General features: G+C 50.8%; 1 protein-coding gene and 1 pseudogene across 10 annotated transcripts in view; one reads left to right on the forward strand and one right to left on the reverse strand.

The window, feature by feature from the left end:
• Window positions 1–275: 275 nt before the first annotated feature.
• The window catches only part of PDPK1 (3-phosphoinositide dependent protein kinase 1), an 80,325-nt gene continuing 52,952 nt past the window's right edge, over window positions 276–27,648 (reverse strand). For all 10 annotated transcript variants that reach the window (XM_072753975.1, XM_072753968.1, XM_072753973.1 and 7 more), the window contains 8 exons: window positions 23,863–23,938; window positions 20,462–20,530; window positions 20,164–20,260; window positions 18,767–18,940; window positions 15,194–15,411; window positions 6,939–6,996; window positions 5,981–6,133; window positions 276–5,695 (listed from right to left, as the gene is read on the reverse strand). In XM_072753975.1, coding sequence (XP_072610076.1) covers window positions 5,579–5,695; window positions 5,981–6,133; window positions 6,939–6,996; window positions 15,194–15,411; window positions 18,767–18,940; window positions 20,164–20,260; window positions 20,462–20,530; window positions 23,863–23,938 — 962 coding nt within the window. In that variant the 3' untranslated portion in view covers window positions 276–5,578. The remainder of the gene's footprint in view (window positions 5,696–5,980; window positions 6,134–6,938; window positions 6,997–15,193; window positions 15,412–18,766; window positions 18,941–20,163; window positions 20,261–20,461; window positions 20,531–23,862; window positions 23,939–27,648) is intronic.
• LOC140598195 (L-lactate dehydrogenase B chain-like) lies at window positions 11,318–12,469 on the forward strand (annotated as a pseudogene).

Genomic DNA, 27,648 nt, shown 5'->3' on the forward strand with positions numbered 1-27,648 from the left:
TCCTAGCTCCGTCCCGCCCACGGGTCCGCCCTCGTAAAGCGCCCGCCCTAGTGTCACGCGGCAGGCGGAAGTTCCGGTCCGGAAAGGCGGCCGGCCGAGCCCCCTTCCGGCCGGAGCCGAGCGTAGCGGTGGGCGGGGGTTCGCCGGCCCCGCCCCCCCCGCCCCGCTCCCCCGCACGTGCGGCGTTCGGACGCTGGGTTCCGGGCCCGGAGTTCAGGTGGCGGCCGCGCCGACCCCGCGCCCCGGGGCAAAGAAGAGCCGCGCCAGCCAGTGTCTACACACTACATGCTCTTTATTACAAGACTACCGAGCATACGTGGAAAATTCATCATCCAGGAACTACATCTAAAGCACAAATATTTGAAAAAAAGAGAAGAAAACAGATTCATTAAATTATATGATTAAATCATTGACCGAATAGAAAATTTATATAATAAAGCCAGAAAAAAAGTTGTAAAATATAGTTTACAATAATTATTCACATTCAAGGCTGTACATCAATACATACAACAACGTGGCCCCAAACATGAATTCAATCCAAATAATTCATATATTAGATTTTAAATAACACAGACTGAACTAGAGGCCAACAACAGCCGGCAAATAACCTTATATAAGAATAAAAATACAAAAGTGTATATCCTAATATCATTGCATTATTTGTTTTCATAAGTTTTAAATTTTTGCTTTGCCTGTACATCACAGTTACAGCTACAGACCAGGTAGAGAATTTTACACATGTTCTGACTGCCACCAACCTGAAAGACAGCTAACACACTACTGATTCATCCTATTTTGTGTTAACGAACAGCTACAGCAGCTCTAAATACTGCAAAAATTTATTTTTGTCAATGTCCAATTAAACTTCTGGTGAGGATAGAGGCTTTTCACCAGCAAAACGACCCTGATTCGGAAGTCATCCTGCCAGGTGGGTTGGACTAGGGTGGATCACACACTATAAAAAAGGTCTGCCTCTTGTAAAAAAAGTTCTCTGTAGACAAAGTCTGGTGCTTCCTCATACTGAAGAAATGGGCTCTGGGGACAATTCAGGTTTACGTGTGGCCTGTTCAGGTGCTCGTCGAGCTGTCTTCAGCTACAGACAGGCCCACTCCGTGGGCACAGCTCCCTTCTCCAGACCAGTGCTCCCAGGCAGCCCTGGGCCAGCAGCCTGCACCACCCCAGACACTTGGGGGGCAACTCCTGACTTAAGGCACTTGCCATGCAGGCCGCCTAAGAGGGAAGTGCCACACCCACTCGAGTCACCATCAGTTCCAGAGCTTTGGATGAAGAGAATGTGGAAAAATGTACATAGCAACATCCCTAAGAACAGTACCTTCATCATACTCTGGCAAGGGAGTGAGCACCCTCAGTCTGCGGACCAGCCTGGGGGACAGGGGACCTGGGGTGTCAGTGGAGGGCAGGAAATCCAATTCTGCACAACCCAGCCAAAATCTCTGGCAGACTCAAGTGACAATGAGCATGGCCCCTAATAAATCTCATACACCTCTCCCCCTCAGCATCAATGGACTCCAAACTCAAGTGAGAGATTAGGAATGAAACCAAATTGGGTGGTCTGGGTTTGAAGACGGCCAGACAGCCTGCAACACGGTGAGGGAGGGCAGGGGAGAAGCCCTGAAACTCATGCGGGCCCGCACACTTACAGCCTACAGCGGAACGCAGAGCCGCGGAGACCTTCCTACTGAGTGCCACCACCTGAAGGGCATGGGGGCAAATCAACTTCTGTAAAACTCAACCGCCTACATGGCCTTTTTATCAAGGAGAGAATTTGCTCTTTTACTGATTCCAAATGGCCCAATGGATTTTCTGAGTCTACAAACTTAATTACAAGTCATCCACTAAGCTTGTGGCAAGGTCAGTTCAACACTTATCTCTGCTGCCTGTGCGGATGCAAATTCAGTACCATTGTGGACACAGTACAAGCTTCTGAAAATATCACTGAGCACTTGAAAGCTGTAGCAGCAGGGAGGGGAAGGTAAATAACATGCAAGCATAACCAGATTCTTTCAACAAAAATAAGGAAATTAGTTTTTGGGAAAAAAATCGGTCACAAATGGACTGCAATAAATGGTATCATTTTAGCTTTATGAAAAAAATAGGAGAGCAGTCTTATTAAAACATTCTTTGGAACACACACCTTACCAGAAACTGACTTGTTCAGAATCTGTAGGACACAACTTAGGTTCTGTACTGGAACTCTGAGAGTCTAAGCATCATATCAAGACAGAGACTGACTAATACCACCTTTAACACAAATACACTCTTTGACCCAAAAACACTACTTCTAGGAATGGGGGTGAGGGGCACAGGGATCAGAGTCTCAGAGTCAAAATCAAAGATTTATGAGGATATTCATCACAGCATTATTTAAATAGTGAAAAACCAAAAAACATCTAAATGTTTTATAACAGGGAAATGGTCAGATAAATTATGATAAAATTTATAACCATTAAGCTCTACAGTCACTAAAAAGAATGTTTTTAATCATTGTTCATGACGTGGAGAAATGCAGAAGATAAATAATTGAGTGAAACAAGCTAGATGCAGAACACTGTGTGTTTCATGTTCCCAATTTAGTTAAAAAAGCAAACAAATGTGTGCAGGGGGGGCTATACACCAAAATGTTCACAGTGGTCTCTCCTGGGTGGTAAGCCTACAGTTGATATTCTCACAAATGTTTTAGAAAGTACAGAACCACCTGGAGCTCCTGTGCCGGCACCTTGCCCTGGGTGAGTCTGTGCCACAGGGCCATCTCCTGCAATCCCTACCGGCCTGGGCCACAAATACCACAGGGCAGTAGTGGGGGCCTGGGGTAGGGCAGGTTCAGAAGAGCAGGCACCCTGCAGTGCCACCAGCCACCCTCCGTCCCCCCCACCGTCCTGGTCAGGAAACCACCCCACCTGCGCCTGGCTCCCTGGGTTCCCAGAGAGGGGTGAGGTGCGGTGGGCCACCTGAGCCTGGGGAGCCACGCGGTGTGGGATTGGCCCTGCCTGGCGGGCCTGTGGTTTGGCACTTCACCTTGTCCTTGCCTTCCCTCAGTAAGACACATGGCTCCTGGGTCTGCTGAACAACAGGGCACTTTCTCCCCTTGGATGAATCACTTGTACTTCCACGTGTGCTGTGTAAGCACTGGACTGACGGCCACAGCCACGTCTAAGAATGGGAGGCACCTGCATGCCGGGACAGCAGCTCTAAGGACAAACTGGATAAAACTAAAGGTGACACGGACAAGCATGGGGCAGGAAGAGTATTATGTGCCTTAAAAAATGAAAAGGGAAAGGAGGCTCCAAGAGGAGAAAGATGGCCTAGGGAGGGCTCAGCTGTCACCGGCTTGGGCAAGGGCAGTCCCTTCAGCTCTGTTGGCTGCCAGCTGAAGCCTGAGCCCTTCATTCTCCGGTTTTGGAGATTAAGATGGAACTGGTGGGTGAAGCCTGGGAGGTAGTGGCGCGGTGCAGGGGGAAGAATGCAACGGAAGCTGCGTCCCTCCCAGAGCAGCTCAGCCGAGGGCTCCTGTTACAGCCCAATGCCAGCTCTGCTTGCCAGCTCTGCCCAGGTCCCTGTAACCAGATGCCAGGAAGAACACTGGGCAAGAGCAGGCCCCCAACTCTCCCAACTGCATGCCCACGGATGACGGTGTTCTGAGAAAAGTAAACGTATCAACATGGGGAGTAGGCTGGAAAACCTTCCTGAAGGCCTGCGAGACTTATTGTTTGAAAAGCAGAAGAACAGAGGCAAGTCTTTTCAAAAGCGAGGAGAAGAGGGGAGCTTGACCTATACTCCCGGCCCAGGACAGTGTCCTGCTCCCCAGGGTGTCCCAAGAGCATGCACACATGCTCGTTTGCTCACACGCAACTCTCACAGAGCAGTGCACGAGACCCCAGTGGAAGCCACTGGAAACCTGGCCCCACCTCTGCTCCTGTCCACCCTCACCGCTTGCCCTGGGACCTCCACAGCCACACTTCCCTCCCAGGCTGACAAGGGTCACTCTTATCACTAAACCCATTTGACAAAGCATCCTTTCTCTCGATTTGGACCACCTGTCAACACAGGGGGAGACAGATGGTTTGTTCGAAATAGGAGACGGGTGGCAGTCGTCAGGGGGAATCTTTCCCATGTGAACCTTGTGCTAGTGCCTTCGTGAAAGCCTGAAGGAAACCGCACAGTTGTTCATCCCCTGGAGGCAGAGAGACGTGCCTGTGAGGAACTTGCAAGCAGCGGTGCCTCCTTCCCTCCCACCTGGACTGCGGACTGCCCTCCAGGGGCAGGAAGAGGAACGCTGAGCCCCACCAGGCCCAGAGCCATCCTATGTCCAGGGAGCAGCAAAGAAATCAAAGGACCAGTAAATCCTGGACCTGCTGCAGTATACAGCACTGTGCTGCCTCTGCAAGGTGAAAGGCAGGCAGCCTGAAAGTAGAGGGGGTGAGCGGCCTGGGTGCTCAGGCTCCAGTGTGGCGTTCCTACCCCTCGTGCAAGGTGTGCAACATTTTCTTCCCGGCAAGGTCCACATCTCGATGGAGATAAAGGACCTGGCAGCATGAGAAGGTTTCCAGACTTTCACTGTGGAGACGTAAACGTGCTGGGAGACCACAGGCACCTGGAGTCCCTCAGCCCCAGCAAACTGCTCCGGGGTGGGGGGACCTGCATGTTCCACCCTCTAAGCACTCAAGAGGTGTTCACCAGGCAGCACCCCTCCACGTGGGGGACGCAGGCCCAGTCTGCCCTGCTGCCGTGGCCTCACACAGAGCAGGGCACCGCCTTACCTCCTAGCACAACCGGGTGCCCACCTTGGACAGTGCCTTTTCCAGGCCCGAGCTTGCTTTCTAGCTCTGCAAGACCACCCCGCTCAGAGGGACGTTCAATCCCAAAGCCTGCTGACACCCTCCAACCCCAGCAGCGGCCCGGTAGTGCACCCCAACAGCCTGCTCCATGTCTCCCCACCTGGAGCCTGCCTGATACACACAAGGCATGGAGTGTGCACAGCCACAGAGATCTCACAGCCAGAGCTATGCAAGAAGGTGAGCGAGGGGCACTGGTGGGGCACAGGGGGCAGCAAGTAGGGACACAAGAAAAGGAGCACACAGACCAAAGCCAGGAACCCTCCCACACCAAAAAGATGGATGCCACCCTCGGCAGAGGTGCACACAGCTCCCTGCCGACGGGTTCTGGAAGGCACATGCCCCTCCCCTCCGCCACAGGAGGACCAGCCGGCAGGTGACCAGGGCATGTGGTGCAGAGCTGGTGACTCAAGTCTGTTCCACTCGCCCGGGCAGGAATTAGGCAGACGTGCGTGGCACTGGGTCCCCATGGCGAGGACAGCTTGGGGAGCCTCCACAGAGCACAGAGAGCAAGCAAAGCAACCCTGAATTCCTTTTCGTTATTGGTTTTGTTCTTTGTGTGGTTGGGTATTTTTTTCTTCTTTTCTTTTAAATAAAAAAGCTGCAAGGTTCCGCCGTCTGCGTCCCCCTTGAGATGGCTGGCAGGTGGTCTGGAAGCGTCCCGAAGGGCGGCGAGCCGTGCTGGGGCACGTGTCCTGGCAGCTAGTGCAGCAGCCGTGGACGTGTCACTGCACGGCAGCATCTGGGTGGCTCTGGTATCTGTGTCTCCACACTTCCTGGATCTTTTTGCACCATTTGTGAGCATTCCCACTCGGGTCCATCAGGTAATACGTCCTGTTCGGCTGTGGAGACAGAAATGGTTTAATGATCCTGGGGACAAGGGGTGTCCCGCCAAGACCACCACCCTCTGGCGGCCACTGTGGGCACTTGTGGAAGCACACAAGTGTCTGTAGGCCTTATATGTGCAGGCAAGGACCTAGAGATCTCTTAAGTCACCCCTAAACTGACAAACAAGCACAAGTGACCCTGGCTCAGCTCAGGGGTGCGCTGTGAGTGTGGAGCCCCCGGGACATGAGATAAGGGGGAGATAACTGCCTGTAGAGGAGAGCCCGCAGAGACAAACTCACCGTGTGCACGAAGAAGGTTTTAAAGTTCTTGGCCTCTGGTCGGAGTTCTTGCGACCATGGAATTTCACCTTTCAGGACTTTGTTGACAGGATCCACATAATACAAGTGTGGCCCTTCTGTGAGCAGTAACTGTCGTCGTCGTGCAAACAAGCCCTATGCAAAACAAAAGGACCCTGTCTGTCAGGACTCACAAGTGGGTGCAGACAGCACCTACCGCTCCCCTGGAGGCCGGCCATCAGAGCAGCCCAGGGCATGGGGACCAGCGCCTGTCAACTCGCCTGGGACCTGGCCTCCTCCCATGGACCCGGCCTCTTAGATCAGAGAGGAGCAGAATGCAGCACCCAGCCTGCCTGGCCTTAGTGAGCTGGGTCCCAATGTCCCCACTGGGGTCTGTGTCCCTCCACTGCCACAGAGGGGAGCGGCAGCACAGGCAGGCAAATCCAAGCGCTTGGCCTAGCCTGCTGGGGACAGTGAGGGTACCACTCATGACCTCTGTTCCAGGGAGGTGGGGCCCGGGCAGCGTGTGTGTCCCGCCGGGAACAGAGGCCTGGGGCCTGAATTTAGAAGGGCCTGTGTTGGCAAAGGGAGAGCATATGTGAGTCTGATAGTTTTGACACAATTAATCCATAAAACATAACAAACAAATAACAATTTTCAAAAACAAGTCTAATGAAGTGAAAGACAACTTGCTAGGATATCAAAACCCCGGTCCCAAGCCAGAAATGAGAGAGTGTATTTTTATTTTACCACAGCCTTCCTGTGTGGTTTCAAACAGCTTCCCCTGAGTGGCTCAAGCCTTCCTTAGCCGTCAAATCTAGAAATGATCTTTCAGAGAAAGGGAAGCAAGAGCAAGGATGCATGTATAGCAAGGTCAGCGGGTACCCGAGGTGGAAGGCCAGACCCTGAGGCGGCTGAGGGGAGACAGACGTTTGGCAGGTGCTGGCGGGAGCTGACTTACCTTTCGCTTATCTACGGGACCCATCTTTAGTATTAAGTTATTTTCTACAAACTGGTGCCTATAAAAAGAAGGAAACAAGAGATACTCAAGTGAGTCAGGGACAGAAACTCTCCAAGTGAACTTCCTGAGGGCATCTGCGAGCCTTGCTCAAACCCCTCCTGTCACAGCCCTGACTCGCTCCAGGAACTCAGGAGGCCCAAGTTCATGGAGCATGCAGGTGCCCACTGCTCTAGAGCATTTGGTCGTGGGGTGCGGACCAGCGTCGACACATGTGAGCACCGTCACCTGCTGCCACCTCTGGCTGGGCAGCATTTGCACAGCAGTAGAAAGGCGGTGGCAAGGTGACACACATCCTCCTTGATTTGAACAAAGCTGGGGTAAGCACAGAACCCTGAAAGTGCGGGGGCCGCTGAGAGTCAACCTCAGGACACAGACTGCTGGCCACATGCTACCCAAGCCTAGGCCCCCCAATCCCATGCTCAGAGACCACCAAGCAGCTGGGAATCAGGGGTCCCGGAAAGACCCATACTGGACTCGGTTTAAAAACACCTTCTTTGGTGTTTTTACGACAGTAAGAGAGCACTCCTACTCAAATAAGGCAGGAACTTGGAGGAGGAAGCTAGGAACACAGCTTGACTTCGTGTGTGTTTTTAGCAAGTATACTTCACTTTGACTCCTAGGAGTATAAAAGAGGTTGTTTTAATGTCTTCGGGTTCTTGCTTTTGGTTCAAATGAACAGTTACTAGTTTATACTCCGTCTGGCTTTACCGAATTTCCTAGTCTGAGGATCTACTGTAGAACACAATGTCTTATGTTTGCAAAGTCATAAGATAACTATCGCCTCACACACACTCACACAAGTGGTGACAGTTTACCACTTCAGTATCCGAGTGCAGCCACAGGGGACCCAGGGCGCATGCAAGAAAACTGGCTGAGCTGGCGAGTTCTCCACTCAGCTCTCCTGGCCCTGGGGTCTGCCCAGGCTACCCCAGCCAGACCCCTGCCGGCTTCAGAGCCCATGGAGGCCCCACCCTCAAGCACTCAGCCTACTTGTGAGTGGACATGGCAGCATATGGATTTTGAAAACTAAAAAGAATTTGAACAAAAACGTGTTATATAAGGAAAGGTACAATATCTCACTCTCAGAGGTACTTAAAAACCAAACCAACAAACAAAAACAAGATGTGAAACAAAGAGAAAAGCATTCAGAAGATTTTTGAAAGGCAGATAGAACGATCTGCAGCACAGAAACACAGATCGCACAGAAAGCGTCTTCTAACCAAGCCCTACTGTGGAAGAGCTGGATGTGTAGTAAAGAACCACAAACTAACCATAAGGGGGAGACTTGAATTAAACTGTACTGAGGGCGGAGGGCTGGGGTGGGGCTCAATTTCAGCTCAGGCTTGTGAAAGATGCCACCACCAAGCCCTCCCGGCAGTCGGGCCCCTGGGGCTGATGGCACCATAGCACCAGGAAAGGCTGGCAGACAGGTAAGGAAAGAAGAGGCCTCACGGCGTCTTTGCAGCCTCAAGTAGTCTGACATGAGAGACAGGATACGATATTAAATTAACAGGACATTCTGGTTTTCCCTGAGCTTGAGAAACCAGGGAAGATTTTTCTTGGACAGTTTACACGGAGTCCAGTTCACTGGCCGCCCCAAAGTGACCCAACTCCCAGCAAGGGAAGAGCTAGAAGAGGAAGGAGGAGTGACTTTCTAAGCAGCAGTCACGGCAGGAGGACAAAAAGCACCTCCAAATACAAAACCACCCCCATGAACAAGGAGGAGGCTGGAGAGGTCTTCCGCAAACACAGCCCACAGAGTTAACGTCTGCACGCCGCAGAGCACATGCAAAGTGACAGGAAAGGCTTATTAAAGCTTCAACAGAAAACTGAGCAAAGTATACAAACTAGAAATTCCCCAAGAGAAAGTGATCCCAAAATTCTCAATGGCTCTCAGTAAACAAAACTGAGCCGCCCTTCTTGCATGCCCTACTGGGGTGCCCCAGTCCGCGCCTGCTCAGCACCAGCGCCTGTGGCCCTGAATTTACGACTCGCCGAAAAACAATCTGGAGATGATGTATTGAGAAGCAATCCCACTCCCAACAATCTATCCTCAGGAAGTAAAGAAAAATGAAGACTAGGGCACAAATATCCACAACAGTATTCTTTATACCAGCAAAACTGAAACCACAGCAATGGGTCAGCAACAGAACATTCTGGCACGGCAGGGAAGCAGGCGAGCCCCTTTCCTGTCCCTGCAGTGAGGACCCCACTGACAGACCCCAGCCGCACCGCACGCGAACCAGGAGGCCCTCAGTCCTGGTCACACACACACAAGTGCAGCCCCCGCACTCTTCCCCGAGAGGCACGGAGGCCGCAGGGAGGCTACTGGTGTCCCGGATAGTGAAAGCCTAGCGGGGACTCCTGACTGGATCCAGTGGCTGGGGTAAAATAAACCGAGGCAAGATGCAGAGAGGCTCAAAGCTCCATTATTAGCACAAACACCACAATCCAGTCATGCAGTGCACTCACCGATTAGCTTACACAGGCTAATCACTTTGAATTTACTTCACTCCCCTGAAAATGCACCCCCCACCCCCCACCCGCCGCCTCTTCCTCGTTGGCAAGTGGTAGATGTTGTCTGAAGACTCTGAGCCAAAACCAGACCTGAGTCAGAGACTCTCAAGACTGTGGTTAGCAGGCAGGTCACCAAAGCCCCGCTTCACACACAGGCGACACTCACCATCAGCTCTATGCAGAAGTCCAAGCGGGCTTGCCCAGATGGGTGACAGTGTCGAGACATTCCTTCTTCCTGATTCCAAAGCCAGGGTTCTTTCCTCCTCACCCTATCCCACAAGCAAACCCCAGACCCCAAGATCATTCTGGAGGATGCAAGCCTGAGGCCATTTCAGAGCAGTCACTCCCAGGGGAGCCAAGCGAGGCTGCCAGAATGCCGATGTGGCTCTTCTGACCACCTCAGGAAGGCTCTCCACACTGGGCTTTGACACAGGTAAAGGAACAAGTGATTGGGGCCAGTTTGCTCTAAAACGCCAGCTCTCGGGACTCCTTTACATTCTTTAAACATTATGGAAGATCCCAAAGGGATTTCCTTTACTGGGGTTATACCCACTGATATTCATGTGGGAGAAATTAAAATGGAGATATTTTCAAATATTTATTTAATTCATTAAAAATCAAAAACAACCCCATAACATACTAATATAAATAACATTTTTATTCAAGAGTAACTTTTTTCCAAAACAAAGATAATTAATGTGAAGCATGACCCTGTTGTACATTTTGTAAATCTCCTAAACAGGTGGTTTCACAGAAGACAGCTGGGCACGCCTAGCGGTCTCCGCCATCACTCTGTGTGATCTCCAGGCTGAAGCACAAGAAACCAGCCTCACTTGGGCAAGGAGCTAGAAAAGGGAGGAATGCCTGTAAAAGCCTTTTCAGAGAGTGATGGCCATTCTTCTCTGATAACGCGCCCAAGCTCAACAAGTGGAGCTCCTTCACGGTCCACTGCCACACGGAATCTGAGTCCCCATGATGGATTTTTCACACTCCGGGACATTAAAATTCATCAGTCCACCTGGCACTTTGAATAACTCTGTCACCCAGCAGTCACCCGGAAGATGGTGGTTTGCTGAGTCATGGAAATCCTCCCAATGCTGACAAACTTTGTTCCACGATTATCCACAAATCAACTTGTTGCCGTCACTATCTCCTCAAAAAGAGTCTTTAGTTGCTGGGAAGATGTCAAACTTACAGTGAAGGATAAAGTTTTCCAAAATCCTAATTTCAATTTTTATCACTGGTGACAAATACTGGCAGTTGTTTGTCTTAAAGTGATAGACTCATTCCACTTATTTTCCAGAAAAAACGGCCAAACAGCCAAGTCTGAATAACCAGTTTGCCAGTAAAACTCTGCAGTGAAAACAGTCTTCCATGCAAAGAGCAGCTGGCCAGCTCCCAACGCCAGCACTTTACTTGAGAGAACTCACATTTGGGTTGGCAGCAGAGATGCTTCCTGCACACTTTGCATTTCATTCAGACTACTAATAAAATCAGTAATTTTTCATGACCATTCCTCAGTGAGACCAGTTTCTTTTCTCCCAGTGCAGGGATGGCTGTGGTCTGTGAGATCCCAGGGGCTCCAGCAATGCTTGGTACCCCAACCTGGACTCATGATCTGGCACCTGTGGTTTACCCACCACTGCGTCTGTACCACCGGTGCACTGCTCAACACATTTGTTCCAGAACAAGCAGTGAGGCTCAAAAGAAGCACTTCAGGCAGACCCCATGCCTGAGGAGGTGCATGCAGCTGACACTGTCTGCTTTAAGCCACTCTTACAGTTGTCTCTCTCCTGGGCACAATGGTGATTCTAACAGAAAAACTGACTGCACCAGTTGCAGAAGAGGCAACCTTCCCAAACAGTGAGATCACTGTAGTAGGTGCTGGACAAGTTGGTATGGTGTGTGCCATCAGCATTTTGGGAAAGTCTCTGACTGATGAAATTGCCCTTGTGGATGTTTTGGAAGATAAACTCAAAGGAGAAATGATGGGTCTGCAACATGGGAGCTTATTTCTCCAGACAGCTAAAACTGTGGCAGAGAGAGGTTACTCTGTGACTGTCGATTCCAGGGTTGTGGTGGTAACTGTGGCACATCTCCCCTCCCCACCCCCATAGGAAGGAGAGAGCCGACTCGGTCTGGTGCAAAGGAATGTCAGTGTCTTCAAATCCACTGTTCACGGTCCCAGGTGTGAGTGACTGTGGTTTCCAACCCAGTGGATAGTTTCATATATGTGACCTGGAAACTAAGTGGACTACCCGAGCACAGTGTGATTGGAAGAGAGTGTAATCTGGATTCTCTTAGATTTTACTATCTCATGGCTGAAAAACTTGGCATTCATCCCAGCAGCTGCCATGGATGGATTTTGGGAGAACATGGAGACTCAAGAGTGGCTGTGTGGAGTGAATGTGGCAGGCGTTTCTGCTCAGGAACTGAATCCAGCCAGGAATGGTGATAGATGATGACAGTGAAAATTAGAAGGGAGTACATATGATGGTGGTTGAAAGTGCCTATGAGGCCATCAAACTAAAAGGACATACCAACGGCACTATTGGATTAATTATGGCTGATCTCACTGATCCATATTGAAACTCTATCCAGGATTCATCCTGGGACAATGGTGAAGGGAATTTGTGGCATGAGAAGGAAGTCTTCCTGAGCCATCTGTGTATTCTGAATGCCTGGGGATTAACCAGTATGATCAACCAGAAGCTGAAGGATGATGAACCTGCTCAGCTCAAGAAGCATGCAGACACCTCGAGGGACCTCCAGAAAGACCTAAAGGCCTATGTCTTCCAGCTTCTAGGCTGTAGAGATTTCAACACTACAGTGATTAACTGTGATCCTCTAGTTTTCATCCATATGCATGGACCGCGGTTCACTTTTCTCTTCCTAAATACGAGAATCTGGGCTCACAGACTTGAAGCCCACATTCTTCAATGCTTGCAGTATGACCCGTATATGATTTATCTACTCAAGGCAAAAGTGCAACGTGGCCAGAGGGATGCCAACTCACTCCTAGTGTCTGCAGCCACATCTTTACCTGGGGAGCTGCTGTGCCAGGGCCTGTGGCAGTGCCGGGGCTCCTCGCCTCGAATGTCACCTGGCAGGCACTCTGCCTTGTCAACAGCTCAACACTCCTTGGCCTCCAAGTTGTCACATGCACTTTGCCAGCCTGGACAACGTAACTTCTCTGTAAGATGCCACAGCAGCTTTGTAAGTTTGGCTTTGAAAGGGGTCCTCATGTGTCCATGTACAATGAGCAATTCCTCTACTGTTAAAACTCTTTTGGCGCTGCAGCTCCACCAGCACGGTAACAGTAAGCGAAACCACCCCATTTCACAGGTGTGCATGGAGGCACAGACATCCATGCTTCTGAGGGGCGGGGGGCCATGGCCTGGTGAGCTCCACACCTACGGTTCTGTCCAGGCTCCTGGGGCAGGCCCCTCCCTTCCATGTGGCAGGGTGCTCTCTGCCAGGCAGGGCTGCCTCCTCCTCACCCTCAGACATGGAGGGGGGGGGGGGTGTGTGGCAATGTGGGCTGGGAAAGCACATGTCTCTGAATCAATGATTCCCTACTTAAACTTGAAAATGTTATAAATGCCCTTTTATTTTAGAATATATCATTAAAGTCAACAGTAACAGTTTTGATAAAATTTAGTAATTCAGAAATCTTTATATTTTATTGAAGAACAAGTCAGCAGAGTGTCCTGAGGTCCTGTGGTGAGTCCACGTAGGTCTAAGGAAACCTCTGGATCTCAAAGCGAGGATTTACCAGAAGACATCAAGTTACAGCAATCATAGCAGGTGTAACTGCAGACAGCTACTAAGAGCTCTGCATAAATACTAAGAATTCACTACGTCTCTAAAGCTGCTCATACTTAGACGGTAAACCAACTCCTGCAGAAGATTCAAAACAGACAAAGCACACAGTCCAGGAGCCGCAGAACATCATCATCACTGGCCAGTGTGCAGTCTCTAAAGCAGTATACTGCATACTCAGGGAGAACAAGGGGAGAAAGCAAGTATCCTCTTCGTGTTATCCCACTATTATTATCACGCCCTGTGGGCCGTGCATGGAGAATCCATTGTTCTAAAGAACAAAGTGCTTGACATATCTTGCCCTGGTCATATAAGGGATGCTGTGAGCTCTTGGAAATCACCAGCTCCCAAATAGGCCTGAACCTGGAGGAAAGGGAAGAGAAGCCGGAACAAAGAGAGGGAAGGCAAGGGGCCTTGATCCCACCCAGAATCCAGGCTGAAGGGCCTCAGCAAATGCCCTCAGCCAAGGCATACAGCCTTTTGGGGAGTTAGCCGATGGCTGCAGAGCAGGCCCTTCTTAGGGACGCCATCACGCACAGGTCCAGGAAGCTTTTGCACAACTCTGTGCAGAGACCTGCCTGGAGCACATGGCCTGGTGGTGCTCAAACCATTCTGACCAAAGCCCCTTGCTCCCTGCTCAGTACACAATGATACTCCTATGTGATACCACTTGAGGAAGGATAAACTCCCAAGAAGTGTAGATATTCCAGTTGGCCAACATCTAATTGTACTTTTGCTAGAGACAATAATTTCAAATGGTACGGGATCCTGGCCTCATCACCCACTACTTCTCCTCTGCACCCTGCCTCCTCCTCCTCCTCCAGCCTGGTTGCCTAGCCCAGCCCTCCAACCAGTCTGCTTCTCTCTCCAACCCTTTTCCTACCCCAACATACCTCCCCACTCACCCCTGTGACAGACTTCCCTCCACCTGTGAGTCAAAAGGGAAATCATAAAAACATGTAAAGAAGGTTGTCAGGGTAGACACACTCTTTTCAACATGACCAAGATGGAAAACAGAAAACAAAAACACAGACATGTTTGATTTTGTAAGAATTTGCAACTTCTACACAAAAATACACACAAAACCTCAAAATGTAAACTGAAGAAAAACATTTGTGAAATATACAACAAAAATGTTCTTCGAATCCATGGCTCTTGGAGTTGATTTCAAAAATATGGAAAATGTTACAAGTAGAAAAACAGTCAAAGGACACAAAGTACCTTGAAAGAGAAGTACAAACGGCCAATGAACACAGATGTTTGCCTCAACCAGAATACAAAAGCAAATTCACGTGAGTCCATTTTAGAGCATCAAAGTGCTTAAGGGGAGGCAAGAGTACTGGGAGCCAGGGGTTCTCCAGCACTGTGGACACAGAGCACTGGATCCTTACACATGCTCACCCTCACTCCACCTGCCAAGCCAGGGCTCCCCTTTACGAGAAACATCTAGGCAAGTGGAAAAACCTATGTGCGAAGGATGATTTCCAATAGTGAAAACTCTGGAATGCCCCCTTGCCTCATCAGGGGGTGGTGGTCATTTGGTCAGTGGTAAATCTACATCAGAACACGGATGCCTGGAGGCCTGGCTCACTGAGCCCCAAGGGCTGCAGGCCTGAGAGTCTCAAACCCACTTATCCCCAGGCCCAATACTTACAAATCCCCACTTCAAGCTGGACCTTTTGAGGGACCTTGTTTGCAAAGCATTAATGGCATCAAGGAACGTGTGAGGTGGCGCAGAGCCCTGGCAGGCAGTGGAGACAAAGGCCAGGTGCCCCAAGCTCTTGGTCTCCTGCTGCTCGGCTCCCACGCACACAACTCTTTTAAATGGAGCACTGCTCATGTCTATGGGTTCTTACCAAGGGTTTCCACTGGCCTGCTTCTCCAGTAACAACCTCTTCTCATCTTCGGAGAACTCTAAGTCCAGTTCAAAAGAATTAGTGTCCAGATCATGGATATACTGCTCGATGTTGCTGCCCGCCATCTGCGGCAGGCCTGCGTCCGAGGCGGACAGGGAGTGGGAGGAGGAAGACGAAGACACCTGCATACAGCCAAACTGGCTCAGGAGGTTGTCATACTGCACAGAGAAGAGGAAAGAGTGAGAGCCATGCCCGCTTTCCTTTGGGCCCCAGACCAGACCCAGCAAGCTCACACCCTGCAGGTCCCGAGGCGCCTGTGGCCGCTCTGACTCCTCCTGCACCAGATCGTGGGCCACTGAACCAAGCAGGGTTGGGTGCTTCCAGGTCAGGTCTCCCTCCTGATGGCTTGACCCTCAGTCGTCATTTCCAGGAAGGGGAGACCCAGGGCCTGGGGCCTGCTGCCTAAGAAGGAAGAGGGGGGACGAGCAGCCTTGTGAGCTCAGGAGCCTTCCTCCTTGGCCCTGTGATTCTATGTTTTCTAAGTCTGTGGTTGTCACTATATATTTCAATTTGATTATGATCAAATTTTTTTTAAGTATCCCTTTAACTATAGCAAATAATAAGCTTGACACAGTTGCCTGCTCTTCTGGGGAAACTATAAACAGTGGTAATACAAAAATTGATTTACTCACAAATGCTGCACACAGGCAGAGCCTGTGCACTCAGACACCCTTAGAGCTGGTGACGGGGCCAGAGAGCTCCCATCAAAGACCTGAGGAGGAGTGGTTGCCCTCAACAGTCTAGTCCCCTAGCTGCAGGTCCCACGCCTGAACTCCACTGCAGCCAAACTCCACTCCAAGGGAAAAGAAGCCACCAGCAATCACTGAAACCAGAGTCTGTGTGTCCTTCCAAGTCTCCTGTGCCTCCAGAAAGGCTCTGGCCTCCACCCTTGGAGGGGGGCCCCAGACCTGTCCATCATTCCTCTCCACCCCCCCCCCCCCCCCCCCCCGATCCTGCTCCTGCCCTCCTCACTCACTTTCAGGAGTGGCCTTCTCACTAGTGCTCACACAGCACAGACAGCAGGTTCAGTGCCACCTCACTGGCTCCTTGCTGGGACTGACCCTGGTCACTCCCATGGCCCCTCATCTAAGACCTTCTGGCACAGACTCTGCTTCTGCTTTGTGAGGACTCTCTGGGCCAAGGCCACCTCTGCTCAACATCCCAAAGTTTACACAAGCTTCCATGAGCTGTCCCTCATCCTGGCCCCAGGTGTCCCACGGGGCTGTAAGGCCAGTGAGATGAATGTCTCCAACACCTTCATTTCGAAAACAGGGAAACTGAGGCTCAGAACTGCCCCAAGACCCCAGCCTGCTAGCTAGCCCCGAATTAGGACCAGTCCTCTATGTCTTTTCCAACATAGCAGCTGCCCTGCTCTGGTCTCAGAGCTGTTGGCTTCCCACCACCGCCACCGCCGGCTGGGCAATTCCTGTCTTGGGCTACACTGCACTGCGCCCCACGGAACGCTCCAGATATTGGATCTCGGCTCTCTGCTCTTCAGCAGCAACTGGGATGACCCGCAGAACAAAGTGTAGGCCCAGAAAGAATGTGTGACAAGGGGTGACACTGCCAGTGTGCATCAGGCAACCCTGCATGCTGCTGCAGGACCAGGCTTTCCCTGAGGGCACCACACCTGGCATTACTCTGGGGTCTAACCGCCAGCACCACCACCAGCCACAGCAGGGGATTAGGAACACCAGAGAAAACCAAGTGCCCACTCTCTTCATTCCCTGAGCAAGACCATTTTGTTTCTTGCCCCCAGATGGAGACTCCTTCCTGCTAAAAAGGACCCTGGACTCTCTCAGGGCCTCACAGATAAGAAGATGCCCTCATAGACCATCAACATGCACTGGACAGGAGTGCCCCCTCCTGTATCTGATACCCTCCCAGTTCAGGGCTCATTTTACTGTCCAAATGGAAAGTCTGGCATAGCGAGCGCTGCCTGAATATCGTCCAAGGCTTTCAAACCACTCAGCTTTGAAAGCTGAGGATGAGCCATCTAACAGGAAGCCATTAACAAATGGAGCTGGTTTTACGATGGCCACACTTGAGTAACTGAGAAGCCAGGGCTCTCAGTGCAGTAAACAGGACGAATCAGCAGGCAGAGGGCCTGCAAGAGACACTTGACAGTGCGTGCACACGGCTCCATGAAGCTGAGCCCCCTGGGTACCGAGGCCTGGGACGAGGATGGCAGGAGAGGCTGCTGTAGAGCTGGCAGGCGGAGCAAGCTGCTTCCTGGGGAGGCCCCAGCCCACCCGCGCCCACCTGCCGCGGCTCAGGAAGGCCGTGAGGACCCGGGGACCGCCGAGGTGGGGGAAGCAGGTCAGCGGTAAGCACAGATGGCTTTCCACATCTGGCTTCCTTCAAGTCTGGACACAAAAGATATTCTAGGACAACAAAAGGGGGGACGTGTTACTTACAACAGTTAAGTATGGGACGGAAGAAACTTGGTCTCTAAGAGGTGATACAAGCAGTCATTTTAACTAAGCTTTGGATGAGTTTTAGGTATAACCTAGAATTCCCTAGTCAATTAAAGTGGCACCCCCGACAGGGTAACTAGTTAGAATAAGGCCTGATGACAAGTTAAACCAAGAGAACAGACTATTGATGGTAACAGAAGCATGGGAAATCATCTTTAAACAGGAGGGCTCATGGTGGAGGGTGAGGAGAAAGCACAGACCTGCCCAGGAGGTGGTCACTGACTGTGTGATGTGGGCGCATCGCAGCTCACTGCACCCCCCTGACCTCTTCTGAGTGCTCATCCTCCGTAAGGAAAACTCAAAGTTAAGACTCCAGCCTCCACCAGGCACCAAAAGCCATATGTGACCAGGGGCCATCCTTGAGGCCATATCCTTCAAGTTCAAAGAAGCAGCACCCTGGGCTTCTCTAAGACATTCCAGAATGTCTTTAGACACAGATTACGAGGCACTATCTAAAAGCAGAAGACAGAGCCCAGGGGGACAGTATGGAGGGGGCTGCTCCCACTGGCTCCAGTCCCCCCAACCCAACGTCAGGCTCCCTCTGGGTGAACATTAACTACAGGGAATAAGAAAAAGAGACCACCCTTACCCCCCAAGCCTGACAATGTGCACTTGGGGCAGATGTGTAAGTGGAAGCCTCATCCGTCCCAGTGATGGGGAGATTCGGAGGCTGCAAAGTGCTCAACCACCCACAGGTCTACAATGGCCTCTGCTCCAGCCACACATCCATTAGCTGGGCTCCCAAGGCCCGTGGCACTAACTCCCTGTGCACAGAGGAACAGTTGCACACGGCACCACTGGGCTGTTCCTGACACACAACCCTATACCCACATGCATGATGCATGCATGCACATACCCAGACACACATGCACATAAGTACGCATATCACACTCACACACATCGTGTGTGTACACATACAGATGCACACACATGTACATACATCACACTCATGGACACAGATGAACACTCACTACACCCCCCACACACCCTCCACATTCATACACACTCACGCACAGGCACATGCCAGCTGGCTTACGTTTCCGTAGCAGTCCTCGTCATCCTCTGACATCGCTGGCAGGTAGGCAGTGAGCTTCGGAGGCGTTTGATGCTGCAGGTTCTCCCACGTGATGGACTCGAAGAATGGATGAGCTCGCAGGGGGCTGTACCCTCCCATTTCCTCACAGCCTAATCGCTTTGTGGCATCTAAAACCTGAGACAGAGCAGAAGTCAACACAAGTCAGTGTCCACATCGAAAAGTAATTCTGACAACGACATTCTTTGTGAGTACTCCTTTTCAATTCTTCTCATCTCACACAAAGGAGGGCACTATGGCCTATCCCCCCACCCTTCACGGTGTGCTGGGGACAGCAGAGTCACCTCTGGGGCTATGTTCACCTCTCTCAAGCTTCTATCTGTCCACTCACACAGGTGAAAACAACTCAAAATTTAATGAATAGCAACAAATGTTCTCTTAAAAAATACATAAGTCGTACAAGCAAAGAATGAACATACTGGTTTTAATAACAAGGAGACCAAGATAATTGTGTAGACGGCGAGCTACCATGGACAGAGAACAAAATGCTGTGTTCTCCCACCCGTGCTTCCTCTCAAAGGGCACCATCCCTGCCCCCTCCAATCTTCAGCTGCATGCCCCCAGACCCACCGAGCAGCAACAGGCTGCCGGCTGACAGGACAGGCATGGGGTGGGGGGGAAGAGTCCGAGACAGGACAGGCCCTGCTCCCCAGGACCAAGGGAGGGCAGGGACACTGCAGCTGCTAGACACAAACACACACACACACACACACCTTTCCTGGGTCAATCTGCTGACCTCTACTACAGAACCCAGGCGATCTTTAAAACCTTCCTGTAGCAGACTCTGAGGTCAGCATTCACATACATCACCACGTAGGATTTCAGAAATATGCCACTGCAGTACAGCCAGTTGCTCCAACAACAAGTAACTTAAAATGCTATGTATATTGATGAACAAATGCAAAATGATACAATGATTTCCTATGTTATGAAAGCAAGAATCAGGCATTTGGAAATTGAAAAGGGTTCACAGGGACGCCTGGGAGCTCAGCAGTTGAGCATCTGCCTTTGGCTCAGGGCGTGACCCTGGAGTCCCCGGATCGAGTCCCACATCAGGCTTCCTGCATGGAGTCTGCTTCTCCCTCTGCCTGTGTCTCTGCCTCTCTCTCTCTGGGTCTCTCATGAGTAAATAAATAGAATCTTAAAAAAAAAAAAAAAAAAAAAAAAAGGGTTTACAGAGATCAGATAGAAGATACAAATCTACCTACAAGCACAAACAACCCAAGGACACGCTGCTGTGAAACACAGGGGCCTCTGGGAAAGCTGCTCTGACCCAGTTCAGAGGGACTCAGGGTGTGGCTATCAGATCATCTTATCAGAAGAAAATTCAAAATATTTACCAAAAGTTTTTCCACAAGGTCTCTTGCCTTAGGGAAAAATTTTTCAGGAAAGTCATACTCCAACTTAATGATCTTCTGAAATATAAGATATTCATTTCTGTAAAACAAGAAAAGCCATCACTTTGGCAGAGTACACGAACGTCCCCAGCACAGGGCCTTACGCCTCCTGGGCCAGCAGCCTCCCTCTCCCGCTGCGGAGACACCATGGCCGAGATACCTGCACCTGGCCCCAGCCCCTGCCCCCTCCCAGCTCTCCAGCAGCTGCTGCGGTGGGCCTGGGGGCCGTGGGTGATCTTACCCTGCTCGAAAAGGCGGCAGTCCTGCCACGAGCTGGTATATTATACATCCGAGAGCCCAAAGGTCTGAACTTTAAGGGAGGGGAAAACAAACAAGAATGACATTTGTAAAATTTCCGTGACAAGCACAGTTCATTCTACCCTCTCAGTTCTCGCTGCCCCTTTTCAGCCTCTGATCTACTTCCCTCCTTTGAGATCAGGTCAGTGTGAGAGTGGGGACCAGAACTCCAAGGATCCCACACAGAGGGACACCATGGGCCAGGCCGTGCAGCCATTCCCACAGACCCGCCACCTCCAGTGGGGGCTACCCACTTCCTCACAGGGCCAGCGTGACCTGGGCAGGGGGCAGAGGTCACTCCTGACTACAGGAGACACCTGCACTGACAGAGAAGCACCTTCCCCAGCTCCGGGAGGTACTGGGAAGGGAGCCCGAGGCAGCCACTGCAGGTCAGTAGAGCTAGGAATGAATTTAGGTTTTCCCATAACTCACTTAGCGTTCATCCCAGGACACAGACACAAGCTCATGGGCACCAACGAGCCAAATGACACAATCCTTAGGGGTGCACAGAGCAAGCTTTAACTCCTTCCCTTCTTGAACTGGCTGTGAAAAAGCTCTACCTCTCTTTTATAAACATTTTAATTCCACATTTTAAAAGAAATAGGTCTACACTCCCCAAGGTTGTTCCCAGAACCAGCTAGCGGAGACCCTGGAAGGGGTGCTCTCCTCACCCGGATGTTGCTGCCTGGCTCACGCTCACCCCTCTGCACCTTCTCAGAGCTCCCAGCTGACATCTACCTTGTGTATTTTAGTTCCTCTAAAAGTTCTGCATTCTATTCCCAGCTCAGCACTACAGAAACATCCACACGACACTAGTCCTGCACCATCAGCCATCTCCCTGCTGAATCCTAAACATACATGGGCCCATCGGCTGCTGGATACAACCAGTTACTACAAGAGGCCCCAGTCAGGTATTCAGGAGATGGGACCATAGGATGGGGGTGGAAGGGTCAGGCCAGCAGCAGTGCCGGGGGTGGGGGGGGCAGAAAGGGCACTTGACACAGGTTAAAACAGACAACAGATCAGAAATCTGAGGCACGACATACAGGTGGAGTGAAGGGCATTTAAAAACATAACCTACATTCTGCCTACTAACTAGTTTTACACTTGGTTTTCTCTATTATCTAGTCTAGCAAAAACGGGGAGCCACACAAGACAGAAGCCAAAAGAAAAGCTTCGGCCCTTCAGAGCAGCAGCAGCCAGAGACTACTGGCGGACTGCCACCTCCAGCAAGTGGGACTGTCACCACTGCCAGCCCCTAGGTTCTTGTCACCTCTGTGCACTGTCTGAATGTTTATCATCAGCAGCTCTCCTACCATTTAAAATGACTTTTTAGTACAATAAAAACTAAAGAGGGAAGCTGGTGTAACATTTCTGGAAAGCACTAAGTACGAAGGATTTTTAAAATGGTAAGTTAGATCGAGTCATTCCACTTCTTGAAATCCAAACAGGACTGTGAGGCAGCCCCAGCACTCCTGGCAGACTCAGGACAGGCAGGGGTGCCCTTCCGGGTAAGGGATGTGCGGCACATGGCTGTCACACCAGATTGCACCACGTAAATGAAGGAAAAGCACCTGAGTGCCAATAAAAAAGGAAGGGCTCAATGAACTACAGAAAATCCACGTGCCAGAAGCACACAGCTGTTAGGTCTACAGAGGACTTCAGGGAGATGGGGAGATGTTTGCTCCACAATCCCAAGGAACAGGGCTCAAATCTGGTTGTTCATCATAACTCCAGCTGAACAGAAGTCACATGAACACACAGAAGATACACTAGAAATAACTGGAAAGACATGCCAGGTCACTATGTGGTGTCTGTAAGTGGGCTGAAGACTGAGTGTTTCTTGCCCTTTTATCCTTCATGTTTTCTAAAAATTCTTTATAAAACACAGGTGTCAGTTTTAGAATCAGAAAATACACCTTAACTATTTTTGAATAAATATCACAACTTAAACCTTTAGAAGCATAAAAAGATACACAATGATGTCTCCCACACAGCGCTATCCCCTCATGCCCCTGGATGGCCACTGTCCCCACTGCTGGCGCAGCCAAGAGAGCTTAAATGACAAAGTGAATGTGGGCATTCTCTTTCTAGTTTTCTTTTTTTTTTTTTTTCTTTCTTTTTTTTTTTTTCTTTTCCTTCTTTCTAGTTTTCACGCAAAAGGCAGTCACTCTATGTCTTCCAATCTCATCCAGTAGAGCCTGGAGGCCTTTCCATCAGTGCTAAAGGGCTGCTTCATCCTAAAAGCCCCAAATCTAGGAAAAGCTAGCCCATAGGCAGCCGTGACATATGCTTGGAGAATCTGGCCTGCAGCACTCACCTGGGACCAATTCACTCTTGCTGGGAGAGCCGTGTCTGCACTGCACGATGCCGAGCAGCATCCCCGGCTTCCACCCACTAGACGTCAATAGCACTCCCTCCCCACTCCTGCCAAGCTGTGATACCAAAATTGTCCAGAAAGGGCCAAATGTGCCCTGTGGGGCAGAACTGCCCCAGCTAAGAAGCCCCGCCCTACAACAATATCTGGTCATGGTAAGAGTCAGAATCTGTTGACTGAGTAAGATTAGGAAAGTGGCCCCTTGCAGCCTGTCAGTGTAGGACGCTGAGGCACGGCCCTCAGTCAACTGATGGCGCCCCCTATCCCCCAGCAACAAGGATCCGGGGAGAAGCTCCGGCCACAGAACTTGCTGTCATCTGGAATACCTCTCCTCACTAACGCCCCAGACTCTACTGCCACCTCTCAGTCTTTCGCCTGCCTCAGGCCCACCCAAGACTGCTTCTCCAATTTCTCCCATCAGCATCCCCACCCCCAGACCCCAATGCCCAAATGCATCGCTGTTGGCTCTTCCCTCTCCAGACCTCTATTCTTGTGGGCAGAACCTCATCTATGCACCTGTCACTTTCAGAACCAGGCCCCCACCTAGGCCGTCAACCTGTGGCTCCCAATGGCCGGCCCTGGCTAGGAAACCATCTCCACCCCCTCCCACAGGTTGCCTTCTGGGCCTCTCCCCACACTTGGCAGAACCTGTTTTGCTGGAGTTGACCTGTGGCCGCTGCCACTGTGCACCAGCCCAAGGCAGTGCTAAAGATCCTAGGGCTGAGAGCCACACTTTCCCCAACTGAATAGTTGCTCCTAAAGGAACAAGATCAAATCTCAAAGCATCAGCAGAGACAGCCCCAGGAAGTATAACATGCAACAACAATAAAGTAGCAGCCAGGTTATCAAAGAAAGATAATGATAAAGGCCATAAAAAGCACTCTCTTAACTATTAACTTTACATCAAAGAATGGATGCAATAGCTACTGTAGGGAAAAAATATTTTGGATCAGATGAAAGTGAGTTACCTTTTACAGGCCGATTTCTCTGTGAGCAGCTCTGGAGACACATACTGGGCTGTTCCGACAAACGAGTTGGCCCTGGCTGAGAAGAGGGAAAAACGAGAAAGGTCATAGTGAGACACAAGCATTTATAGACACTGCACCGTGGATGCTCATCTATAAGGATGTCAAGGTTCATGTGGGCGTAAGTGGAGCTCTTTGTCATAGCACTGGTCCCCTGGAACCAGACTGTCCATTCCTGAGAGCCTGACTTGTCCACGGCCCTCTCCTCCAGCCCCCTTCTTGGTACTCTCTCCTCTAAGGGCTGGCTCAAAGGACATCTACTCTGTGACACCAGGCCTGACTGCCAGGGCAGTCCTCCCAGGCCACCCCACTGCACATCATCTGGGTGCCTCTCACAGGCACACTAGAGTGGCACCCACCCAGTCTCTGTTACCTAGGAGCATCTTGAAGACAGGGGGCCCGTCTATTTGGTTCACTACTGGACCTTTGGTCCCTAAAACAGTCCCACACTCACAGCAGGCACAGATGGGACACAGATGGGTAGATGTGGGCATGGACTGGACCTCCTGCAGGCTACACACCCCCAACAAACAGCTTACAGAGGTTAGGGGTGACAATGAGAGGGAGACCCAGGAGTTCTGGCCAGGGAACCTCTTAACACCCCGCCGCCTATAGCACAGGGCTGTTCAACACCAGATCTACTGAGCTCAACGCACAGACTCCTAGGGTCACTGGCAGCAGGACTCTCTGGACTCATCCATCACAAAAGAGAACGCAGCAACCCTTGTGTCACGGAAGTGGCCCTCAAGGAGTTCAGGGACTCACTGGAAGCTGAGAGGCCCACAATGCATGGCACCATGGACACAAGCCAGCCTGCTCCACTACACTGCTCCTGAGGTATCCCCGAGGGGCGTCCTCTAACAGTGTATAGCACAGCCAAAGGATCAGGACTCCCATGTGACAGCTCCCCACTACCTGAGAGCAAAATGCTTCTCCCAGGAACATGTGAAACGCTGTGTCGCCTCCGACGCTTCTCTGGAGATGCCCCACATCACTTGCTGCAACCTGCCATGAGCGGCCTTACACACCGGCCCCATGTAAAGAGCACTCTGTACATGGCACCGAACAGCTGTTGACAAGGCTCTGGTCCTGCTCGGACAGGCCCACAGAGACCACCTTCCCCAGTAGCAGGTCCTGGCATGGCCCCCCCATGTGCTGTCCTAGCACCCCACAGCAGACAGGAGACCTAACACCATGGATTAACATCACTGTGCTCCGGGCAAACAAACGCTGTGACTTAGCATGACTTTTTCACAGATCAAATGGTCCTTTTTCTCAGTATCTTTAACAACCATGCTAGAAAGTACCTGTCCTAAGGACACATTTTCCTGAACCAACCTGAGAAGTCAAACATGATACCAATATACCTACCAGCCAATGGTCTCCAGCCCTCCAGGCCACTTTTGAAACCAGGGACACAGAAAGCAGTGACCAGTCCCATGCAGGGTCCTGACAGGCCCCAAGGGACATGTGGCAATGCTGGGAAATTTTTCCAGCTGGCACAGCAGGGCCAGGAGGAAGCTCCAGTTACTGGGGTGGGGGGGAGACACCAGGGGTGCAGCTAAGCATCCCACAGGACAGCAAACTGCAGGAGTTCTCAGCCTATAGATCCCCAGACCCTGGGTGGCCTCTGTGCAGCCTCACAGGGACAGTGCTCTCCTACCTTCTGAAGATACAGCTCTCACTAGAGCAGGAGGAGCCAGCTCAAGTCTGGAAGGTTCTGGAGAAGGGGGAGCATGGAAGGGAGAAGGCTGAAAGTGCCTTCATCCCTCCTACTCTGGTGCACGTGTGTTCCATCAATGGAAGTGGCCTTCCCCTTCTGCACTAACTGGAGGCTCTGTCCTGGGCACCTCAGCTTGGTCCTGACAGAGCGATGACTTGGGGTTACAGCTACCGGGGACAAAATGCAACAGGCCTATGTTTCGTCTGCCTATAAAATCTTGACAGTGGATGGCTATAAATAACACAACACCTGAACTAAAGCCCAAAAGGAAACCAAGGCCCCCAGCCACACCAATGCAGCACATGGTGGTCTGGGGCTAGAGGCGCCCATGGTCATGGTAACCGTCACATCCTCGTTCACCATCCCTGGGGGTGCCTTACAGCTGCAGGGGCTTATCATGGCGGAGACTTCCTGACTGCTGGTCCAAAGGTTCCTAAGGGCAGATGCCCTGGAAGAAGACTCTAAGTGTGCTGGCTCTTCCCCACCTGTCCTCCTCAGTGTTCCACACAGGGCAGCCTGTGTCCTACAGACCTGGAGCCAGCGGGAGCCCCTCTGCAGAGGGAGGTAGGGAAGAGCAATGGGTGTCACTCTTTCCCGCATGGCTCTCCCACCACAATGTCCCCACTCCCACACTCCCCCAATGCTCCTGCCCCCAGAGGCTCACAGTCCCACCATGGGGATCCAGCACAGTTGCTGGAGAGCTGACTGAGGGGCTTTGCTCTCCGTAATGGTCCCTTCAGTAAGTTATTTTCCTGTAAAGACTTTGTGGCCACATTTGCACCCTGCCAGGACCCTGAGCTATATACTGCCAAGAACACTGAGGTGATTCATAAGAGGAAAAAAGAAATTGAGAGCCAAAACCAAGAGAAACCACGTAATGATGCAATGAATCAAAGAAATGCAAATGAAAACATGATGGCCTATCAAATCAGCAAAGATAAAAAAGGAAATACACACTGTTGGCAAAGATTTAAGCAGACACATACACTACTAGTGGTGGGGATATGCAATGGTGTAATTTTCAGGGGAGCAATTTTCCCATAAGCATCAAAATCCATAGAGAACACACTTGCCATCTGAGCCAGCAATTCTATCCCTGGCACCTGGTCCTCAAGGATGGATCCAGCACGGGCAGGAGGACAACATGGACCCGATGGCCCCAGGAGCCCCACTTGGTTAATTCACTGCCTCTACTGGTTTCCATTCTGCATAGTAATCATGTGTTGCTTCTATGATTTGTTTTTAAATGTTATTATTAAAAAGTTCTAAAAACATATTTTTGGGGGTGCCTGGGTGGGTCAGTTGATGAAGCATCTGCCTTCAGCTCAGGTCATGATCTCAAGGTTCTGGAATTAAGCCCGTGTCAGGCTCCCTGGGAGTTTGCCTTTCCTTCTCCCTCTGCCCCTCCCTGCTTGTTCTCGCTCAAATAAATAAATCTTTTTTAAAAAATCACATTTTTGTATGGAAATATGTATATTATGATGTACGTATATTATACATAATTAAATAATTCAGGCTACCAAACAGTATATAGGGGTGTGTGTGCCTTTAAATAGCTACATGGTGCACAAAACAAAGTCCGAAAGATATACACCATTCCCACCCCTGCCTCGGCTGGGCTTTAAATAGTGAATCATGATGTCGTTAGGGCTGTGTGGTTGCTGCAGGCTTTCTGGGCCTGAGTATTCCATGACACCTGCTACGTCCTCTCACCCAGGAGCCTGTGCCCACCTTCTTAGATGTGGGACACCGAGTCGAGGCCCCAGAGAGGTACGAAGATACGTGAGGAGAGGAGTTCTTGTCATGAGACGAAGGACCCCTCTGGCATGCGGAAACGAACAGGACTGCCCTCAGAGTGATGCTTTAAAGGCATAAAATAAAATATGCAGGATGACAAAGGACAAAAGTACCAAAATACTAAAGTAGTGACAGTGTGATGTAACAGTACGTGATTTTTATTGATGCAATAATAAGATCTGGCAGGTCTAACAATACGGTGATTCTGA

The sequence above is a fragment of the Vulpes vulpes genome, chromosome 3, assembly GCF_048418805.1.
Source record: "Vulpes vulpes isolate BD-2025 chromosome 3, VulVul3, whole genome shotgun sequence".
Lineage (NCBI taxonomy): Eukaryota > Metazoa > Chordata > Mammalia > Carnivora > Canidae > Vulpes > Vulpes vulpes.